Genomic DNA, 20,754 nt, shown 5'->3' on the forward strand with positions numbered 1-20,754 from the left:
AACTAGATAGAAAAATGGGTTGGGGGCATTTGGTTTGGAGCAACATGGAGGAATTAAACTCGACATTAAATAATTTGCAAAATATTTTCAAAAATATTTTCTCACACTTACCCAATAAATAGGAATAAAAATCTGCTTCATCACCACAGTGTATTTCAGACGTTCAAGCAGAAATTGAGTAGAGGGAAACATTGACATGTTTCCTTCTGAAACACTACACCTATTTTGAAATGCCCATTGGGTACTTTTGCTCCTCTTCGGGGTACCTTTTTCCTTGTTTGTGTGTATGTGTGTGGATAAGAGGAGGTGAAAGGTGATTAGAGACAAGAATTGAATTAATTATACATCATAAACATAACATGCCATAGCTTGCCAGTCTTTAAAATTGTATCACTTCACTCATTCTAACATACTAACCACTTTATTCTTTTATATGTGGGACCACAGTGTCCTCACACCCTCGACTGCAATGTGTGTATCCGTGCTTAACACAAATTTGGATGTGTGGGTGCACAAACACGCATGCACATACACACGAGGTATAGAACTTTATTTATTTATTTATTTGTTTATTTATTTATTTAGAGATGGAGTCGTGCTCTGTTGCCAGGCTGGAATGCAGTGGCGCAATCTTGGCTCACTGCAAGCTCCGCCTCCCGGGTTCAAGCAATTCTCCTGTCTCAGCCTCCCGAGTAGCTGGGACTACCATCACACCCGGCTAATTTTTGTATTTTTAGTAGAGACGGGGTTTCACCATGTTGGCCAGGATGGTCTCGATCTCCTCACCTCGTGATCCGCCCGCTTCTGCCTCCCAAAGTGCTGGGATTACAGGTGTGAGCCACCGCACCCGGCCAGAACATTCTTTAAAATGTCCCTAGAAGCACCGCGTTCAGTGTGCAAGGTGCAAGAGTATAGCCAATCGCTTTTCAAGTTGGGTAAAGGGCGCTCCATCTGGATCATCCTTGAGGAACAGCCTCGTGTTCATCCATGCTGTTTTCAGTCCTCCCCACTATTCCGGTTCCTTTCACACCTGCATCTTTCAGACGCTCGCTCTTTCCTGCCCTCCTCCCCTGCCCTCCGTTTCTTCTGCTTAATTGTGAGATTTGCTTCCCAGCACAAATTTTTACTTCAACTCTTTCCCCTGTTGCTTATGAGTTTTATGGTGATTTCATGTTATAATTTTAAGCAGAAATCGCTTATCATATTTTCTTAAGTAATTTAATCGGGATTTTAAACTTTAGTTAGATTATAGTTACCTACAATGCCTTGAGAATATAATTTTTAAAAGTGGCACATATGCTTTCTTTATCCCAATGGTATTCTATCTATGATTAATATGCACACATCTATGAAGTATCATGTACGATACATACACTATTCTGCATAATTATTGTATTTTGTATAAACTATATTAGTATGACATTTAGTTTGTGTAAAAATATGCATGTATATTTCATAGATAGCGTATGTATATTACATAAGTGGGCCCCTAACTGCATCTGTATTTAGTGAAATGTCAGGATCGCGATGCTGCGGTGAATAGCATGAGCCTTCTTTCATGTCCATGTTAGGAGAGGCAGCTTCCTCCCATCAAAAGCACAGCTGGGGCAGAGGAGGGGGTTGAGAGCAAGGTTTTCTATCTATCTAATTGTGGTGACTTTTAAAGTCTAGTTTTATGGCTCTGTTGCCTCTGTCTTCAAAGTCAAATGGAGCAGCTGAAGCTCTCCCCACCCCAGACCCACCTGCGTGGCCTCTCCGATGCAGCAAGTCTTGCTTAGCTGTTGGAATCCTGGTTTTACTTGGTTTTGTATTTGCTATTTTTTAAAAAGTGTTTTTAAACTCATGTTTCTTCATAGTAAAGGGAAACTACTGTGGAGTAAACAGAAGATGAGCGTGGTACAAATTTGGTTAAACCGAAAACTACACACTGGATTGAGAGCTTGGGGAAGGGAGGCAGGTGGAAGGGACTGAAGGAGGTGTCTTTCCAGGACACTTGTTCACCGGCATCCAGTATTCTCCCCCGCAGTTAGGGAAACAGAGGGAGCATGCAGTTTCAGGCCCAGGCAGGCCTCTCTCTGGGCTGGGGGCAATGCCAGGGCTGGGGGAGAACCTGCAGTCAGCCTTGTTCGTGGAGGCCTAGCCTGTTATTTTGAAACCCTAAGTGGAAACAGGCGTGGAAACAGGCGTGGAAACCCGGAAGGAGCAGGGAGCCTTCCGCAGTCCTGGGAGATGAAGCCAACGCCCTACCCCCATGTGGAAGGAGGCGGGGGAATGGGCAGGGGCGGGTCTCACAGGTTCCCCGCTCTGGAGTTGGGGTTGCCCGGCCCACCTGCGCTCTCTGGATGGGATAGGTCCTTCCTGGCCGGGAAGGGCTGGAAGGGGCGCGCAAGGAGGACGTGGGGATGAGACGAGAGAGACGCATGCCCAGCAACTCCAGAAAGACGGAGAGGAGTGCAGGAGAGAGCCGGGGAGGACGCGGGAGGGCGGGGAGGGGAAGAGAAGCCAGGCCGGGCCTGCAGCGGAGGAGCGGAGCCCGCTGGTGCGGGTGTCCACACAGGGGCGCTGGAGCGCGCCTTCCTGCGGCTGGGCGGGAGGCAAGCCCGAGAGCGCGCGGCGAGTGGAGCCATGTCGCCCTCCCTCGCTCTCGGCGGGCACAGTGAGGCGCAGGCTTTGGAAAAGTTGCGGGCAGCCCGAGAGCCGAGCCTCCGCTTGGGTTCATGATAATGAAAATGGAGTCGCGGTCACAGCCGGGCTCTCTGCGGGGCGCAGCACCCGCGAGGGGCGCCTGGGCTTCTGGGCCTCCTCCGCCGCCCCACGACCTTTCCTGCCCTCCTCCGGAGAGGGGCGAAGGGACGGGGCGGTTTCGGAGGGAGCTGGGCTGTGGAGGGAGGGCGGCCTCCGCACCAGCGTCGCCGGACCACCCAGCGCCCTCCTGGTGGCTCTCCCACGCCCCATTCGCACCCCAGGTCCTCGGGGTCTCTCTCGTTGCTTCCAGTTAGGCAAGAGGAGCTGGGGGCGCGGGGAGCCCGGCGCTGCAGCGCGCGCGTGGCTGGGGCGCCCCGGAGCCGGCTGCACCTTCAGTTGCCCCCTGGCCTGCCTGCCTCGACCTCCGCGTCCCCTCGCACCCTCCGGTCGCGTGCTGCGGGGCACGCGCAGCACTACCTTCGGCGGGGCCGGAGCACCCTGAGCTCCTGGGACTCCCCCACCGCCCCCGCACCCACGACCCGCGTGGTCCCCGCCCCTCCACCCTTTTCACGCACCCTCGCCCCCTTTTTGTGCGACCCCGCGCCCCCTCCGGGCTGCCAACCCCTGTCACCCAGGCTCCAGTCCCGGGCGCGGGGAGGAGGCCGGTGGGGAGGGGGCGGAGGGGCCGGGGTGGAGGAGGAGCCGCGAGAGGGGCCTGGGGGCGGGGAGCGAGGAGAGCGCTCGGAATGTGTGCCGGTCTCTAGGTGGTGCCAAATTCTGGGGCCTAGGCATTTCCCTCGCTTTATGTTTTTGGTTTTTTTCCTTCCTTCAGTCTCTTTGATTAGGCCGTACGTGGCTGTGGCAAGGAGTTTGGGGAAAAAAATTATAAAAACAGGAAAGAGAGAAAGCACAGCCAGAACCCCGGCTTCCCGAGCCGCCGGGGAGGGGGCGGAGGAGGCTGAGCCAGGCAGAGTCGCCAGCGGAGACTCGCGAGTGGCGCGCGGGAGGAGCGGCCGCCGGCGCTGGGCTTGCCTTGCTGCTGCTGCTGCCGCCCCCCCGCCGCCTTTTTTTTTTTTTTTTTTTTAATCTGGAGCGGGGTGGGGAGCGGGAACCCGAGAGAGAAAAAGCAAAATATTAAAAAGCCCCAAAGACAGCCAGCAGGAGCGCGGTGCCCGATGGCTTCGCTGTACCAGAGGTTCACCGGCAAGATCAACACCTCGAGGTCCTTCCCCGCGCCCCCAGAGGCGAGTCACCTCCTGGGCGGCCAGGGGCCCGAGGAGGACGGCGGCGCAGGAGCCAAGCCCCTCGGCCCGCGGGCGCAGGCGGCGGCGCCCCGGGAGCGCGGCGGCGGCGCGGGTGGCCGGCCCCGGTTCCAGTACCAGGCGCGGAGCGATGGTGACGAGGAGGACGTAAGAGCTTCTCGGTGGCGGGGGGCGGCGGCGGGGGCTCCGGGCGGAGCGCGCGGCGAGACGCGTCGGCCGGGGGCATGGTGGGGGGGTGATCGGGCGCCCTCCCACCGCCCACGACTCTCCGGGCGCCCCCAGACAGGCTCCGTGGCGCCAGAACGCGGTCACCGCCGTCCCGGAGGGAGCGGGTCTGTGTCTGCAGCCGCGGCGGCCGGGAGTTGGTGGCTGGAGAGAGCGGGGTTTGGGTACTGCGCCTGCTGGGATCTGGAATTCGCCTTGCGTTCCTTGGATGCGCGGATGTCTGTTTTTAACAGCATGCTGCTATGGTTCCTAAGGAGAGAATTTGATCGGCCTGTGCTTACGAGTTGGTTTATTTTTTATTTATTTCGTGCTCCGGGAACACAGCCTCAGGCACCTTCTCTCCCTCCCACCTGTGTCTGGAATCTCTCCATCGTGCCCCACCTCGCCTACCCACTCCGTCCCTTGACTCAAATGCCTCTCGTTCATTCCTTTTCTTACTTCTCCTAGACACTTTTTCCCCCCAGCGGTGGTGGTGGTGATTATCCTTTCCGGAAAAAAAAAATACCAAAATACTGGCATCTGAGTCCCAATCCTCTGTCCCAGGGCCCAGCTCTTTTGCTGAGAGACCTCAGGCCGTGTCTGTCTCCCCTCCCAGCCCTGGACTAGCACCTCTGCCTTAGACCGTGTTCAATGAAAACTTCTCTGAGAGCACATTTCCTACTCTTCATGGGGCTGGAAGCCTGGGTTTTAAAGGTTGGATTTGCACATCACCCTAGTAACCAATGACTCATGCAGAACAGGAGCCGGACCTTAGATGGATGAGTTTAACCACCTCCTGTGGATCCCTTTCAAGGATGCAGAGGGCTGCTAGGACTTAGAAGGGAGGAAACTGTGCTTTTTCTTTGAGGCCTTCTTTTCCCAGGGAAAAGAGAAAAATCCCCGGCAGGCTCTCAGAGAAACAGGTCTGGCTTGGCTGGTACAGCTCTTAGAACAGCTAGGCTGTGTTGATTTGTAGAAATCACGGTGTATGCCTTTGAGGAGTTTCACAACTGCACCTTTTAAGCAAGGCTGTGCTGACTCAGGGTTCCCAGGCCTCTCACTTAGTCTACCCTGACATACCCAGGGCAGGACATTGCCCTGCACTGAGCAGAAGGTTTTGGTCATTACCTCTCAGCAGCCTCCAGCCACGCTGTTTCCCTGTTTCGTATTTCTTTAGTGCAAGAGTTGTGTTTGGATCGGGGGGGGGGGGGGGGGGGCGAGACACTGAGTGATTTCCCAGGGACAATTCCTAATTGCCAGATATTATGAAATCAGCGAGGTTTTGCTGTTGTTACTGGTAGTTTTGTTTTATGAATGAAGGATGTGGGAACTTTTATGGAGATCACAAAACTTTGCGGGAGATATGGTTTGCACACGCACAGGTACACACCCCCTACAGCCCTGCGTCAGATCTTGCATGAGGTTTTGTGATTTTCTCCTGCATGATTTCCAGACTCCCCTGGTTCAACAGAGAGGCATTCAAAGGCACGTCCCTCACTTTGGTGGGCCGAGCCCTGAGGGAAATAGACATTCTTCAGTCATCTGGTTCAAGGAACTAGAAGTCTTTGGCGAATGGTTTAATTAGGGGAGGGTGAAGAGTTCTGGAGGATTAAACTACCGAGAATCTTGGGGAAGACAGTTAAGCTGCAATGCAAACAGGAAAAATATACTTTTTACCTTAAATCTGACTTAAAATTGTTGAATTGTGGATGTTTGGAGTGAGAACAATGTGCAGTTTTTTTCTCAACAGGCTCTAGGTGTCGCTAGGAGAAAGGAAAGGCAAGAGCTCTGAATTTTATTTCAGATGGTCTCCATCTTTTTTTAAAAAATTTTAACTTGGAGTATACATGTCCTTCTTTTTATTGTGACATGTGTCTAGAAATGATTCTGAGATAAACACGGGTGTCCTGAGAAACAAATCAAGGATATAACATGTACCTTTTTTTAATGGGGCTCTAAACAGCATCTCTAACTTAGATGTAAGTCCTGACATCATGCTTTTTTTTTTTCTGGAAAATACACAATGTGTGTGGGTGGGCGTGTATTGTGTGTTTATATAGTATACTCCCGATATATATATATATATACACACATATATATACTTGCCCATTATCTGTACATATATATCCGGCACACATCTGCAAAATGCATTGCACATACGTCCTTTAAGTTTAAATTGTATAGTTAAACTCATGACACAGGCTGAATGTTGCATCCTTTAAAAACAACAACAAACTTTTATGCATTCTTCTTAGAAAAGTTCCTCAGAATTGGAAAAGTTATGCCCCCAAATTTACTAAAAGATGGATGTACATATCAAACCACTTTTCCTCCAGGAACAAAAGCTTCAATTTGCTTAAGGTGTATTGAAAAAAAAAAAAAAAAAAGACATTAGGTACAAAAACTGCTTTTTAGATACAGATGCTTGCCAAGACTGAAGAATTTTGAGTAATCATTTTGCTACCCAAATTTAAAGCGGAGGATATGCAATGAATTAGGAACACATTGCATTTTATTACGTGTCTTGCAACTGCTGACAACCTCAGGACAAACCGAGGCTTTCCTTTTCAACATCTGCAAGCAGCTGGGAGCGCGGCTACTTCGGTGGGAGCTGTCTGGGGTGCTGAAACCTTCTCTTGGCTTAGCGCAGGAGAAATCTCCATCACTCTTGCCTTTTCAGTCCTTTTCCCAAGGCTGGTGGCTTTATTGCTGTTCTCTGACTTGTCAGGAAGACTGTTCCAAGGTACAGAAACAGCTTCGCTGCCTTGGTCACTAAGATGATGGTAAGCAGCATACCTTTATAATCCTTAGGGCTTTGTACCTGTTGTCCTTCTGTCTGGAAATTGAGAAATACAGTTCTTGGCTTCTGTGCATGTGTGTACACTTACATGCCTGAGTATGACTGAGAATGGGCAATTACCCAGCCACACCCCAAATAAAATTTATGGTAGTCTAACAAGGCTAACACAGAAAAATAAAATGCGGAGATAGAATGGCTAGAATTAATAATGCATGATCTAAATGCACAAACTACACAGGCAACAAAGAGACTTCCCACCTGTGTGGCTCCACGGGAAAGCCTGTTTTGGGTGGGTGAGTACTAACATGCAAAATCTGACTTCAAAATAGAAATAAAACCAGAGGGTCTTTTCCATCCACTTCCTTCTAAATCTTAGATTTATTTAAATATAAAGTCAATTATTGGGCAACTCCTCTGAGGAATCAATAGCCCTTCTGATTTAAAATTCATTGTGTAGGTTTAAAAATAAGTTGACTCTTAAAGGAATTGTTGCTGGAAGTGACTTTTAGTGGAATTTAGTAACTTTCATTTGGATTAACTGTGGCTAATTTTAAAATACTGAACTTTGTCATCCGCCTGCTTGAACATTTCTTTTTAGTTTTTTAAAGGGCTTTGGAGGCCTTCTGTACCATTAGAGCAGTAGTTTTGTTAAGGTTATACAGTGTGTTCCTGTATCCTTCATTTTCAGTGACACATGGCTTCTTAGCAATACAAATGTGATGACAACAGGATTTTAAAACAGCAAATTGGTTAAAACTGGGATAGATTGACAAATCACCGCCCATGATGTCCACCAGCCTTGGCAGGGCCAATTTCATCATCCTCTATGTCTTCGGCAACCAACCCATCTTTTTTCCTCCACCTTGGTTTTTCATTGGTATAATGCCAACATTCTGTTAACGTATCCTTGGGATCTATCAACTTTATGATTTCTTAACCAGCTTCCCTCTACAAATATGTTTATATACGCTATTACTTTTCTTCTGTTTCAACTGTAATTTAAAATTTTTTTAATTTCACATGATTTTCCTGATAAATGAGAAAAAGCCTAAATCTTTCAACTGTCTACTTGATGCCATTGCTCTCATCACCAATAGGACCAGTGCTTGGTGTACCCACCTACAGAATAGCCATGGATATTGCAGGAGCATGGAGAGTTGCAGTGTTGCCCTCTCCTCATCCCAGTGGCACCTACAAAGTGGGAGCCATGAGGCCAGGTACTGAGAAGTGCTCAGTGAATACATGCTGCTGCTGTTACTAATAATATTACCCCTTCATCTCTCCTCCTTCACTTCCTTCTTCTTTACCTGCAGGTAGAAAAAAAAAGATTGCCTTCATTGGCCTCTAGCACCAGCTCTGGCTACTACTATCCTGTTTTTCTTTCTTATTTTATTATCCAACTTCTCAAGCAAGGAGTCTACTACTGATTCTACTTCCTTGTTAACAATTCCCCTTTCCTCTTCTTGCTTGGATGCAAACAACCTTTCTGTACCGTCTTCACTACAGAAATTGCACACAGAATGTCATTGATGTCCTCTTAGTTAGCTGATATAACAACCTGTCTGATTCCTCCTTAGTCTTGATGTTGTTCCAGCTCTTGCTCTTGACGACTGTCACCTGCTTGTCCCACTTTTGTATCTTGTGTTTTTCTCAATGTTACATGAACTTAGCCTTTGAATTCTTTGGTGCATCATTTTCTCTTCCTATCCTTTATATAGGAAGACTGAACAACCTGCTACCTTCCTAAGGTTTGGTCTCCAGTATTTTCTCTTACCTTTCTTGCTTTCTTCTGAAGGTAAACGGTCTCCCAAACACATTCTGCAGTGTCTACATTAGACACTTCTGAAGGTAAATGGTCTCCCAAACACATTCTGCAGCGTGTACATTAGAAGATGGTTAAAATAGCTTTGTTGCCCTGATGTACATCTCCTAGCATTTCTTCTGAAGGTGAGTTGCTTTTCTGTTTTACAGAATTGGAGGATTCTGGGATTGCAGGGACCTTGGGGATCCCCATCTTGATCTCTCTTCCAAGCTTTTGTACCACAGGTCAAGCAGCTACAAGATCATTTTTGTGGTGGTGACAAGATACACAGAATACATCCCTGACTTTATTGGTCATTTCCCCTCTTTTATATCTGCTTATGGCGAGTAACTTTCCGGCCTAATCCCATTATTTCTGCTACTAGTATTTCCATTTCCTCCACGTCTTTGCATGACACCCAATGTTTGTAAGCATGCACAAGTTGCATTCTCCTAATGTCTTGGTTTCTTTCTTGTAACATGAAGTATTTCACTAGATGAGCTTTACAGCCCCCTTGTGGTCCTACAGTGCTGCATAATAGCATCCTGTTGGATGCTGTCTTCCTGAAAAGTTTCATTTTTGTACTTCAAAATAAAGTGAACACATAGAAAGTGTTCAGTCACTTCAGAATAAAGTGAACACATAGAAACCATAAACCAAAACAGCCTCACAGTGAATGCTTTGGTAAAGTTAATAATCAGTTAACATTTTAAATGTAATTCCATCTCAATAAAGAATTTGCTGAAATTGTAATGTATCTATAACAGGATTACACCTAATTCTGATTACTATTCCAGCCCAGAAAATGCAATCATAATAAGGATGTTGTCTCTGTGACAAGTAACATATTGATATACACAAAGAGGCTGTGGTGGCTGAATGATAGTTGCAGCCAAATATAGCATCAGAAATACCTTACCTCTGCATTGCACCTGGTGATTTTCAAAGCACTGCCACATGTGTCTCATTTCACCTTCACAGTTACCTGGGCTAGGGAAGGTAACAATAACCTAGAGCTAGTCTTTTAGCTCGAAATGCTAGTAAGGGTAAGCCCAATTTCTTTTCATTTGGATGGGTCAGTTGTCACTTGTGAATTAGAGCAAACACATTTCAATGTGTTCACAAGCCTTTGCTCTCTGGAGCCAGACAAGAAAGTATGTTTGTGAAAAAGCAATAATGTATCTTTCCAGTGGATTTGAGTTCTGTGTTCGCAGGACAGGATTTCCGGGTAGCATGCACGTCTATTTTCCATGGAATGCCTCTTTTCATTGCTGCCAATGCACTTTTCCATCATGTACTTGTATGTGTTACCTGTAGATTTAATGAGAGCTAGAGCATTAGAATAACATCATATTAATGTATATTTTTGACAGTGGAATCAACTCATTTTCCCACAGAAAATTAATATTCTAATGTCACTAGGTAAACAGGAATTTTTCTAGATGTTGGCTTTTGGACATGATTTCCATCATAAAATAGAGCATTTATATTTCTTACCCAAAGCTTTTTCTCCTTTAGGGTCAGAATGATTAGTGAGTTTAATTTTTGCAAGCAACTGGCAGGAGTTGCTGAGTAAGATACACATGCTGATTGTATATAACCCTGTTCCTTTTAATTACTCTGATGATAACAATGTATTAATCAAGCACATGAGAAATGCTTCTCTGCAATATACCATATTGATCCCTTTCATAGAGCATTGCCTATAAAAATAATAGTCACTATGATCTTTATAAAGTTAAATTCTGATTAATAAATCTAGTGTTAAGGGCGCGAGTATCCACATGCCAGTTTATGATTTGCTTCCATTTCAAGCACATTGGTTTGATTTTACTCACATGTAAAAAGAAATCAGCCTTTCTCATGAACAACTTCTGGAACATTTATCTCTAAAATGATCTAACATGAAAATACCTGACATGGAAAAATTTTAAAATTGATATCTAATTTTATAAGTGAGAAGACTACAAGTAATTATGTGAATGGTTTTAAGGAAATAGTTTGTGTTTTTTGGACCTCAGGAAACTTCAGCTTCTCTTCTGACACCTGTGTTCTTCTTAGCATATTTTGCTTTACCATAATTGAGTTGGGGAATTATATCACTGAGTTTAAAAATGTATGACCATTTTAAAATGTAACAGTCTAAGATATTTTGGTTCTAAATGGGTGTGCTAATTGCTGAAGCAGAAAAATAAAGCACAATTTTGTCAGAATAGTATAAGATTTTGCCCTGACTTGGTTTCCTCAATAGTTTTACTTTTTTTCCCTTTGTATATTACTTCCTGTGTTTTCCAGCAGCACCCACATCTATCTGAAGTACAGTACATGTTTAGTTTTGTCCCATGGTTGATACATATATGTGTGTATATATGTATACGTCTGTATATACATATACAGACGTATACATGTGTAATAATGCACATGTGTATGTATAGACATATATACATATATATACATGCACACACACATTTTATAGGAAGATCAGAGGCACATAGGCCCATGAGGTCCAGATGGTAGAATTCCCAGTGGTGGCAGGATATTGAAGAATATCCTCCTTCCCAGAGCTGGAGCATCTGAGTTGACAGTGGAGAATATGTATTAATAGCAGGCATCGGGGGAGGGGAGCTAAAGAGGAACACAAGCTGAGGATGTAAGAATCCTTGCAGAAACGGAGGAAAGATGGAGGGTCCTACAGGTTCAACTAGATGGTTCTCAGGTCCTGAAATAGCCTTTATCTTTAAAAACAAGAGGCCAATTTTACTACTTTACTTTCATTCAGCCATGCATATGTAAACAACTTGAAAATGTTCAGAATGTAATAAAATCATCCTAGCAATATGCCTGACGAAAATGAGAAGTACATATACACACATACACACACATACACATTTGCTTAATTCAAAAGAAACTTAAGGATTTTCCAGGTTAGCAAAGTCATTGTAAAATCCAATTTTTAATTGTCTGTAGTGTTTGGATTTCATTCTGGCATCAGCTTTTAGATAATTTGGGGTCAAATTTAACAATGCCTATGTTATGGCATTAAAAAAAGATGGAACTGGGGATATAGGTATCTACCCACCTTGGAAATGAGAAAACCAATGAATCCTTTCTCTCTCCTGTTGTTCACTATTGTCGGGAGATTTCTTGTAAAGGCAGAACTGCTGGGACTGAGGCAGCAGCTTTCATGCAGCAATGGAATCTTTGTTAGATTCTTCGTAATATATTGATCTAATTACATGTATCTATTATATGTGATACACATACTATACTTTAAATGACATCAGCTAGAAGGAGAGCATGGATGGGGTTCAGTGGGAGCATTGAGAGAGCAAGGCAATGAAGGTGGAGGAGCGCCAGCGAAGGTCACTGGCCTCTGCCTCCCTAACCATTTTGTCCACAACACTCCACTTTCTAAACTGTATTCAAACTCTGGATATGCCTCATGCCAAATCCTATCTAATAATTGTTAACCATTAAAAACCTAAAAATGAGAAATTTCTATAAACGTCTTGAGAGGTGAAGTTATTTTCTATTTTTGGAGATTTTTAGAGTTGTTGGGTATTTACAACCTCTGGAGGTAGCCCACCCCTGACATAAGTAGCTCTGATTATTAGACTTACTGGAGGTGCTTGTCTTCTTCCCGGCCTCTCTGTAGCTTCTGCTTATGGACCCTCATTTTTCCATGGCTTCTGAGGAAGGGAAGCGGCATCCTCCTGCCTGAAGCAGACAAAGTTACATGGTCCTGTGTCCTCCCTTCTCCTTGTCCTCCTGCTGCCAAAGAACCACAGAGTCCCCTCAGCACCCTGACCAGCCTCCCCAGGAACATTCATGGAGGGAATGGAGGTGGTTTTCTAGGACACCTGAGTTAGGTCAAATAGCACCTAGCTACTTTCCCAGGTGAGCTGTTAGGTCTTCATCCTCAGACTCATTCTATCTTGTCCAATTTGCAGAAGCACACCCTCCATCGCCAGGTTTGAGTAAAATGTGCCTCAGTGAATCGCTGAATCCAGAGAATCCCTCCGCTAGGGCGCCTGCCCCATGCTTCCTCACACTCAGCGCACACTGCCAGCTAGAGCATCCTTTCTGGGGAAGCAGGCCCAGCTAAGACTCATCTGAGGATAACTGTTAGGTGGAGGAATGGGGGAGGAGATGCCAGAGGGCTGCAAATGCAGACACAGAGCAGTGAATCAAGTTTGGTTGAGGCTTTTCCAAGCTGGAACTCAAGCTATGTGTTTGGAGAGGACCGGCTTCTCACCTGGGTGGATGTGGGGGTTGTGAGTGTGGCTCTGCAAACATCTCTAGGTCTGTGGCACCCAGGGGGCTGGTGCTTCCCCACTCCCTCACGTGGGTGTGGCTGTGTGGTACCTTTTGGCTGCTGAGATGGGAGTGGAAGTGAGAGTAGCCCTTCTAAGTGCAGGCTTTAAAAGTCAGTGTGTGATTTCTGTCATGGAAACCAGCAATATTGCAGAGAGTCACTGCTGCACAAGCCAGATAGAAACTTTAGCTAGTAAATCGCTGAAATTGTATCAGTACAGGAGAGCCTAGCCTGTGCCCACTGCTATGTAGGATAAATATTAATGCAGATGAGTCTCCATTCCTTTCTGGACCTCGGGTGCATTCTCCTCTATGGACAAGGTCAATGGTCTCTAAATTTCTGTGGAGAGTGCATTCTTCCTTCCTGCATTTCGCTTAAAGCTTTTCTCTTCCCAAAGAGACTGAAATGGAAGTTGGCCCAAGGAAGGCACCTGACCTTGCAATGTGTGGGTCTCAGGAGCTCCTTTCTTTAGAGAGCATGTCTTATTGGGTGGGAGGGAACAGAACAAGAAGGTGCTGATTTCCCGGAAGGCAGGTGCATGCATTCATGGGGTGTGTGGGGTTTGGGATCGGGGTGCAGGAAGGGGCAGCAGGAGAAGGATGGTATAGGCAGATTGCTAGATAGTTATGATGAAAGCAAATGTCTCCGCCTTTGGAATGTTTCTAAGGGTTTCTAAGGATCAGATGTTAAAAGACGAGTTAATGGGTGCAGGACACCAACATGACACATGTATACATATGTAACTAACCTGCATGTTGTGCACATGTACCCTAAAACTTAAAGTATAAAAAAAAGAAATGAGGCTTCTGGGCCTTGGCCTAGAGACGCTGCAAGGCAGAGAAGTCAAGGATCCCACAGGGAGGCTTTCCAGGGTGGAAGGTCCCCAATGAGGAAAAAAATTCTGTGTAACTTAATCCGTGGTACAGGCTGTGCCCCTGCATTTTTCGTGGATTCACGACAAGATTATTTCCAATTTAGAAACTGAAGGTTACATGTCATCATCTAAATAGTAGGAAACATTAGCAGAAACATATAGCTTTAGCATAAAATTCTTTCTCCCCCAATTAATGTCCTGACGGTTGCCATTGAATCTCCATTTTGTATGTGGAAAGAGTGTCATGGATTTCTCTTCCTTCTTTCCAGGTTTTTAGTTCCTCTGAATGGATAGGAAATTCAGCCCCTAAATTTCCCTACGTCTGGTTATCTGTCAAAAGGAGAGGGGGCATTGTTTCTATGGAAACAGGAGCTGCCGTGATGGACAGGGGCTGCCGGGCTCCTTGTTGGGTGGCTGGTCTTGCTGAATGCGAAATCATCAATACGCTTCCTCGTTGTCCTCAGGCTCCAGTGAGATCATATCAATTGGCAAGGCTGCTTTTTCCCTTAGGTACAAGAGAGCACCCGAGCAGAATCCTAACGTTCCTTCTGTACCTGCTGCTGGATGATCTTTTTAATCCTGCTGCCTCTGGTCCACGGGAAAAATACAGTCCTGTTCGTATAGCCTGCACTTGGGCTAATCTCAGTGTCTCCAAAGCAGGGGAGGATCTTGAGTGGTCATTTCTGGCCCTGTGTGTCCACCACCGCACTATGTATCCCACACTGAGGGTCATGTTCCCACTTTAACAGGACTTTAACCCAGAAAAACTTGCCCCATCATTGTCCAGGAGCTGCTTCCCTCTCGCCCAAATCCAGTCAAACTTGTTGCAGCCTCAGTTCATTTCCTTGGGTTCTAACCTTACTTAAGACATTTCGCGTTTTGTTTTGTTTTGTTTTGTTTTGGGACGGGGTCTCCCAGGCCGGAGTGCAGTGGCACAATCTCGGCTCCCTTCAGCCTGGACTTCCTAGGCTCAGGTGATCCTCCCACCTAAGCCTCCCGAGTAGCTGGGGCTACAGGCACACACCGCCATGCCAGGCAAATTTTTGTACTTTTAGTAGAGATGAGGTTTCATCACGTTGCCCAGGCTGGGACCTTCACTTTTTAGGCTACCCTTGCCACTGAGAGGATCTGCCTCCATCACTTCCCAGGTTGTGAACCATACAAAGGTCACTAGTTTCAGAGCAAAAGCCACAGTTTCTGTAATGATGTAAAGGCATGACATCATCCACCCCCTCACCCCACCAGCCCTCCTGCCATCTGTCTCACTGCACCTCCTCCTACTCTGAGCTCAGGGCTGGCTCCCTGTGCCCTGGTCACGCCAGGCACAGCAGGCTCTCCCCTGAGCTGCTCACACAGTGGCTACCCCATCTACTCAGCCTTCTTCCCCTGTGTCCACCTGACTGGCTCCTTCACACCCTCCACGGAAGCCTTTGCTTCAAGGTTCCTTTATCAGTGACATCTCCGCTGACCACTTGTGTAAAATGGTAGTTCCTGATACTCCTCACCCTGCCCTCCTTTGTTTTTCTGTCACCACAGCATTTATCACCTCTAATATTTTATACAATGTACTTATTATGCCTCCTTTTATTTCTGTCTTCCCCCGACTGGCTGAGCCAATTGTAAGGCTCTTTGGCCATTTTGTTCTCTGACACGTCTCAGTGCCTAGCACAGAGTTCTGATGCATCAAAGTTCTCAATAAATATTTGTTGAATGAGTGAATGAATGAATGGAATCCTACCTGAAAAATCTTTGATCACTTCTATCTGAATAATCACCATTCTCTTAAACCTGTTTTCCGGCCGGGCGCGGTGGCTCACGCTTGTAATCCCAGCGCTTTGGGAGGCTGAGGCGGGCGGATCATGAGGTCAGGAGATCGAGACCACGGTGAAACCCCGTCTCTACTAAAAATACAAAAAAAATTAGCTGGGCATGGTGGCGGGCGCCTGTAGTCCCAGCTACTCGGAGAGGCTGAGGCAGGAGAATGGCGTGAACCCAGGAGGCGGAGCTTGCAGTGAGCCGACATTGCGCCACTGCACTCCAGCCTGGGCGACAGAGTGAGACTCCGTCTCAAAAAAAAAAAAAAAAAAGGAAAACCTGTTTTCCAAACATTTGCTGAAACTGAAAGAGTTCCGAAATTAGAACTTTGAACCTTCCATGTGGGTGCTTACGTGTGTCTACACATGGATTCCCCTGGTGTCAGGATTTTATTATTGCATGATTCTGGGCAGGCTCTTGCTGCCTGTCTGATTTAAAAGTACAGCTGAGCAGACAAAGTAATTACTAGAGAAACAGTAGAATTCATTTCTGTAGGACCTGCTTAAATTATCTAATATTGGTATTTGCAATATTTTGTTCCTCTTTTCTGAATGAAAACAAGTATAAGTGCAAATTTTCTATGTATGACTACTTTATTGACTGTTTTGTAGTTACCAGACTAAGAAAGTAGTAGACAAGAAGGTCTCATAAGGAAAAATGCAAGTCTTTGAGAAGAGAGTCCTATAAATATAGCAATGTGACAAGTTGTTTTTGATTAGGTATTTGCATTACCTAATTCTCAATATAACACAAAGAAAAACATCACAGCTTCTTTTTCCATGATGCGGTGATCATTTCTTTATCTGGCAGGTAGGAAGTCAAAAAAGAGTGGTTTTGAACTATATATCATTAGAGAAAAACTAATGTTCCCAGACCATAAAGGTACAGTTTTTGCCAGAAAAAGTGTTCCTGGATTCTCTAATCTATTTGAAATTGCCTGAGGCTCTTTAGCTTTCTACAGCATACATTTTTATGATAATACAATCAGCACTATCTGGCACTTAGGATGGTGCTAGAACAGGGACTGAAATCTTTATCTTAGGGCTGCCTGTGTGCCGAGATGACCTGGAGAACTCGTCTCTTTGGGCTGTATCAAGGCTGCGGCAGCACTTCCAGTCAAGTCACTAAAATTAAATATGCAAAATAAAGATTTGCAATTTCTGTTTTCTGTTGCCAGACAGCGTTGGGAAACAAATCTATGTTTCAGGTGCTTTTATAGCCACGGCAAAGTGTGCTGAACTGTTTAACAACCATGGAAGAGTTGAACCGCACCCTCCAGTTTGCATATGGGGGTGTCAGGCAGCGTGTTGAGCAGGTAGAGACCCGCAGGCAGCCTGCCTCATTCATCTAAAGACACACCGATAAGCACGTGCAGTGCTGGACATGTCAAACGGCACCAAAGTGCACGCCATTAGCTAAAGATAATGCAGCAGATGATAAGCAGATGCATAGCTGTGGGTGATTAGCTCTCTGACCACTGGATTTATGTAGCCAAAGTGCCTCAGAATACTTAAGACCAAAAGACTTAGAGAAATACATTTTCTGCTGCCATCACATCAGCAGTGTGAATGCAAGTTATGTGTCAAAGCTCCAAAGCTTAGTATCCAGTCTGAGTCCAGGGAAAAGAGGGGGGCCAATGGTGTGTATGAAAAGCCACCATGCACAAAACTGGCCAGATGTTGTGGGCCAGCTCTCTACCCCTAGAGGCACAATGGAGCCCAGGGGCATCTGCAGAGCTGCCAGCTATCAGCAAAGCAGCCCAGGCGGGGAGTCCACATGGCTACTTCTCTGCCATCCCTCACTTTGTGTATCCAATAGGCCCATAAAGTCCTCGGCAGTGGCTGAAAGTGATGATGGTAGGGCGATTTCAGGGTCGTTCTAGGCCACTGCCTTCACCTTCTGATTCTGTGGATCACAGTGACTCAGAACAGACAGATGACCTGAAAGGAGACTTTAATGGGGTCAGGGGAGGCTGTGCTTGAGGAATGAGGACACTGGGAATTTGGGCGGGGTCTAAAGGGAGAAACCACAGAGGAGAGAGCAGGGCACATAGAAACGGGGTGCAGGAAAATCTGGGGAACCAGTAGAATTTGGCACTATTAGAATTTTTCCTGGGGCAGCCAGGATAGGACAGATCCATTCAGTGTGGTGCAAACCAGGGAACACCTACTCTAACTGGTTCATCACAGCCAGATCCCAGGCCGTGGTTTTTGGAGCCATGACCTTCAAACTGTGCTTCTCAGAGTCATGGTGTTCCTGATGGGAGCTGCCGAAGGAAGGAAGCAGGAGATGGCGCCAACAGAACTCTGGAGTCTCCTTAAAGCAGCTGTGCTTTTAAATAATTTACCTGTATATATAACTTCAAATGAAAACAATGATTTTGGTATTAAATGAGGTCTATTGGAGTAACAGCCAAATTATTCAATAAGCTCACAGATATCCAGCAGGGTTGTGTAATGAGATGTTCTTCTTACAATTTATAAAGGTCTTGCCCTTGGAATTCCATCAAGCTTGCACCTAATGCCCTGATTACAGCAAACAAGACCACATTATTGTTTGAGTCTGAACGAAGGGCCCTCCCAAGGTACTCCACATCAGAAACCAAGAGAGCACAGTGGTTGGGCTGCTGGCTCCATACTCAGCCCCCTGAGCCTGAATACCGACTCTGTCTATCATTTACCAGTTGCTTAACCTTAAAACATAACTGAGGGCCAGGTGAAGTGGCTCATGCCTGTAATCCCAGCACTTTGGGAGGCTGAGGCGGGTGGATCACAAGGTCAGGAGATCAAGACCATCCTGGCCAACATGGTGAAACCCCATCTCTACTAAAAATGTGAAAAATTAGCTGGGCATGGTGGCACATGCCTGTAGTCCCAGCTACTTGGGAGGCTGAGGCAGAAGGATGGCTTGAACCCAGGAGGCGGAGGTTGCAGTGAGCCGAGATCACACCACTGTACTCCAGCCTGGTGACAGAGTGAGATTCCATCTCAAAAAACAAACAAAAATAAATAAAAACACAATAACTGAGTTTGGGTTTCACCTTCCTCGTTTATAAAACGGAAAAGAATTGTAGTATTTTTGACATTCTGGCTTATTTTGAAGATTATTTTGGCTTTGTCACTGGCTTATTTTGAAGATTGAGTTGGTTCAGGTAAAACACTCAGAACAGCGCCTGACATGACACAAAGCAATGGCAATGTGATGACTGCATCCAGCTGTGTTTACTAACAAAGATGGGAGATTGGTGTGCCCTCAGGGCAGAGCTGGCTTAGGGCTGGTGGTGAGGAGTGGAAGGAAATGCCGTAACCCCCAGTGGTCACATGTGCACTGATAATGTTACCGTAACCCCATGTATTTATAATTGAATCGTGATCCTGACATGTAGATTGATTGAGTAGTTCAGTTATGAGCAAGCGGGAATGTGGATAACATGGATTCCCAAGGAGCCACAGTACCTCTCAGTCAAGAGCTCCTTGGTGGGGCTTTGTGCCCCCGACCCCAGCCCTGCTGAGGACTCCTCCAGGAAACATGAAGAATGCGATGGACGAAATGTGCCCTGCCACTGGTAGGCTGAAATCCTAACCCCCAATGTGGTGTACGCAGAGGCAAAACAATTTGGGAGGTTATTTAGTTCATGTGGGTGAAGCCTTCATGAATGGAATTAGTGCCCTTATAAAGAATGTAGAATGGCTGGGTGCAGTGGCTCACACCTGTCATCCCTTTGAGGGGCTGAGGTAGGAGGATTGCTTGAGCCCAGGAGTTTAAGACTAGCCTGGGCAACATGGTGAAACCCTGCCTCTACTTAAAATACAAAAACTAGTCAGGCATGGTGGCACGTGCCTGTAATCCCAGCTACTAGGCAGGCGGAGGTGAGAGCATTGCTTGAACCTGGGAGTCGGAGGCTGCAATGAGCCAAGATTGTGCAACTGCACTCCAGCCTGGGCAACAGAGGGAGACTCTGTCTCAAAACCAAACCAAACCAAACCAAACCAAACCCAGAGAGTGCTCCATCTCTTTTCCTGCCCTGAGAGAACATAATTAGAAGGTGGCTGTCTGCAACCCAGAAGAGGTCCGTCTCTCACGAGAACTCCACCAAGCTGGCACCTGGACCTTTAGGTTTGAAACCAGAGGCCTGGGTTGGGCAGATGAGGAAGCTCCACAGGCCCCAGTGCCATCCTGGGACTGTGTCACATCAACAGAGGACCCAAGCCACCCCCAAGGCTGCTCACCGAGATCTTCCTGAGCCAGCTACCTTAGAATTAAACTAGAAAACTGTTGCTAAAAATGTAAGTTTCTGAGTTCATGTTATGATTGACAATTGAAATACTATATAACATAACATAGTGCTCAATAAATAACTTTTCCCCAGAAGTGGTCAGAACAGGCCCAACTAAAACCCATGGGAAATATTAAGGATCTCGATGTTAGGTGAAGAGAAAACACAAATACAGGTGATTCAGCTTGAGAATTTGTTATAACCGGACACTTTAACAAGTACAGTCTGACAAAACACAGTGTGAAAAAAGTGTGGAGTCAATGGAGCTATTTAGGGAAACAGTGTAAAATCGCCCAGATATGGATTTGATTACAACAGTTACAAAGAAGCAAAGAGTGCTGTAACTCCAATTAAAATCTCAAACCAACTTTTCATTATGTTTCTCATAAGATTTCACTTTAACATAATCCCTGACTCTTAATTATCTATGTCTCTATTAACAATTTCATTGGCAACTTCTCTTTTGGTTTAAAATATTCCAGAAGTCTCTTCCTTCAGTCTCTAAAACCCAGGTAAATGGAGACCTGATGGAGTGCAGGATCCTTGGGAATGCTAATGTGTGTTTGAAGTGGTTTCTCCAGCTCATGAGGATGGGGACCCTTCACTCAAATGGGGCAAGGGAGAGCGTCGTGGCTTCACAGATCAGAGGGAGGGAGGTGGGTAGTTCCAGATTACACAGCATTCTAGCCACCATTCTTCTCACAGAACAGTTGAGAAAGCTA

General features: G+C 46.1%; 1 protein-coding gene across 3 annotated transcripts in view; it reads left to right on the forward strand.

The window, feature by feature from the left end:
- Window positions 1-20,754, forward strand: part of DPP6 (dipeptidyl peptidase like 6) — a 1,054,804-nt gene that overhangs the window by 176,595 nt on the left and 857,455 nt on the right. Inside the window, exon 1 of one of the 3 annotated variants that reach the window (XM_032753184.2) lies at window positions 2,515-4,094. The exons of 1 other annotated variant lie outside the window; for it this stretch is intronic. In XM_032753184.2, coding sequence (XP_032609075.1) covers window positions 3,861-4,094 — 234 coding nt within the window. In that variant the 5' untranslated portion in view covers window positions 2,515-3,860. Of the gene's footprint in view, window positions 1-2,514; window positions 4,095-20,754 lie in introns of those variants that run through there. One more of the 3 variants, XM_032762299.2, reaches the window with a different exon arrangement.

The sequence above is a fragment of the Hylobates moloch genome, unplaced genomic scaffold (assembly GCF_009828535.3).
Source record: "Hylobates moloch isolate HMO894 unplaced genomic scaffold, HMol_V3 SCAFFOLD_1, whole genome shotgun sequence".
In the NCBI taxonomy this organism is placed as follows: domain Eukaryota; kingdom Metazoa; phylum Chordata; class Mammalia; order Primates; family Hylobatidae; genus Hylobates; species Hylobates moloch.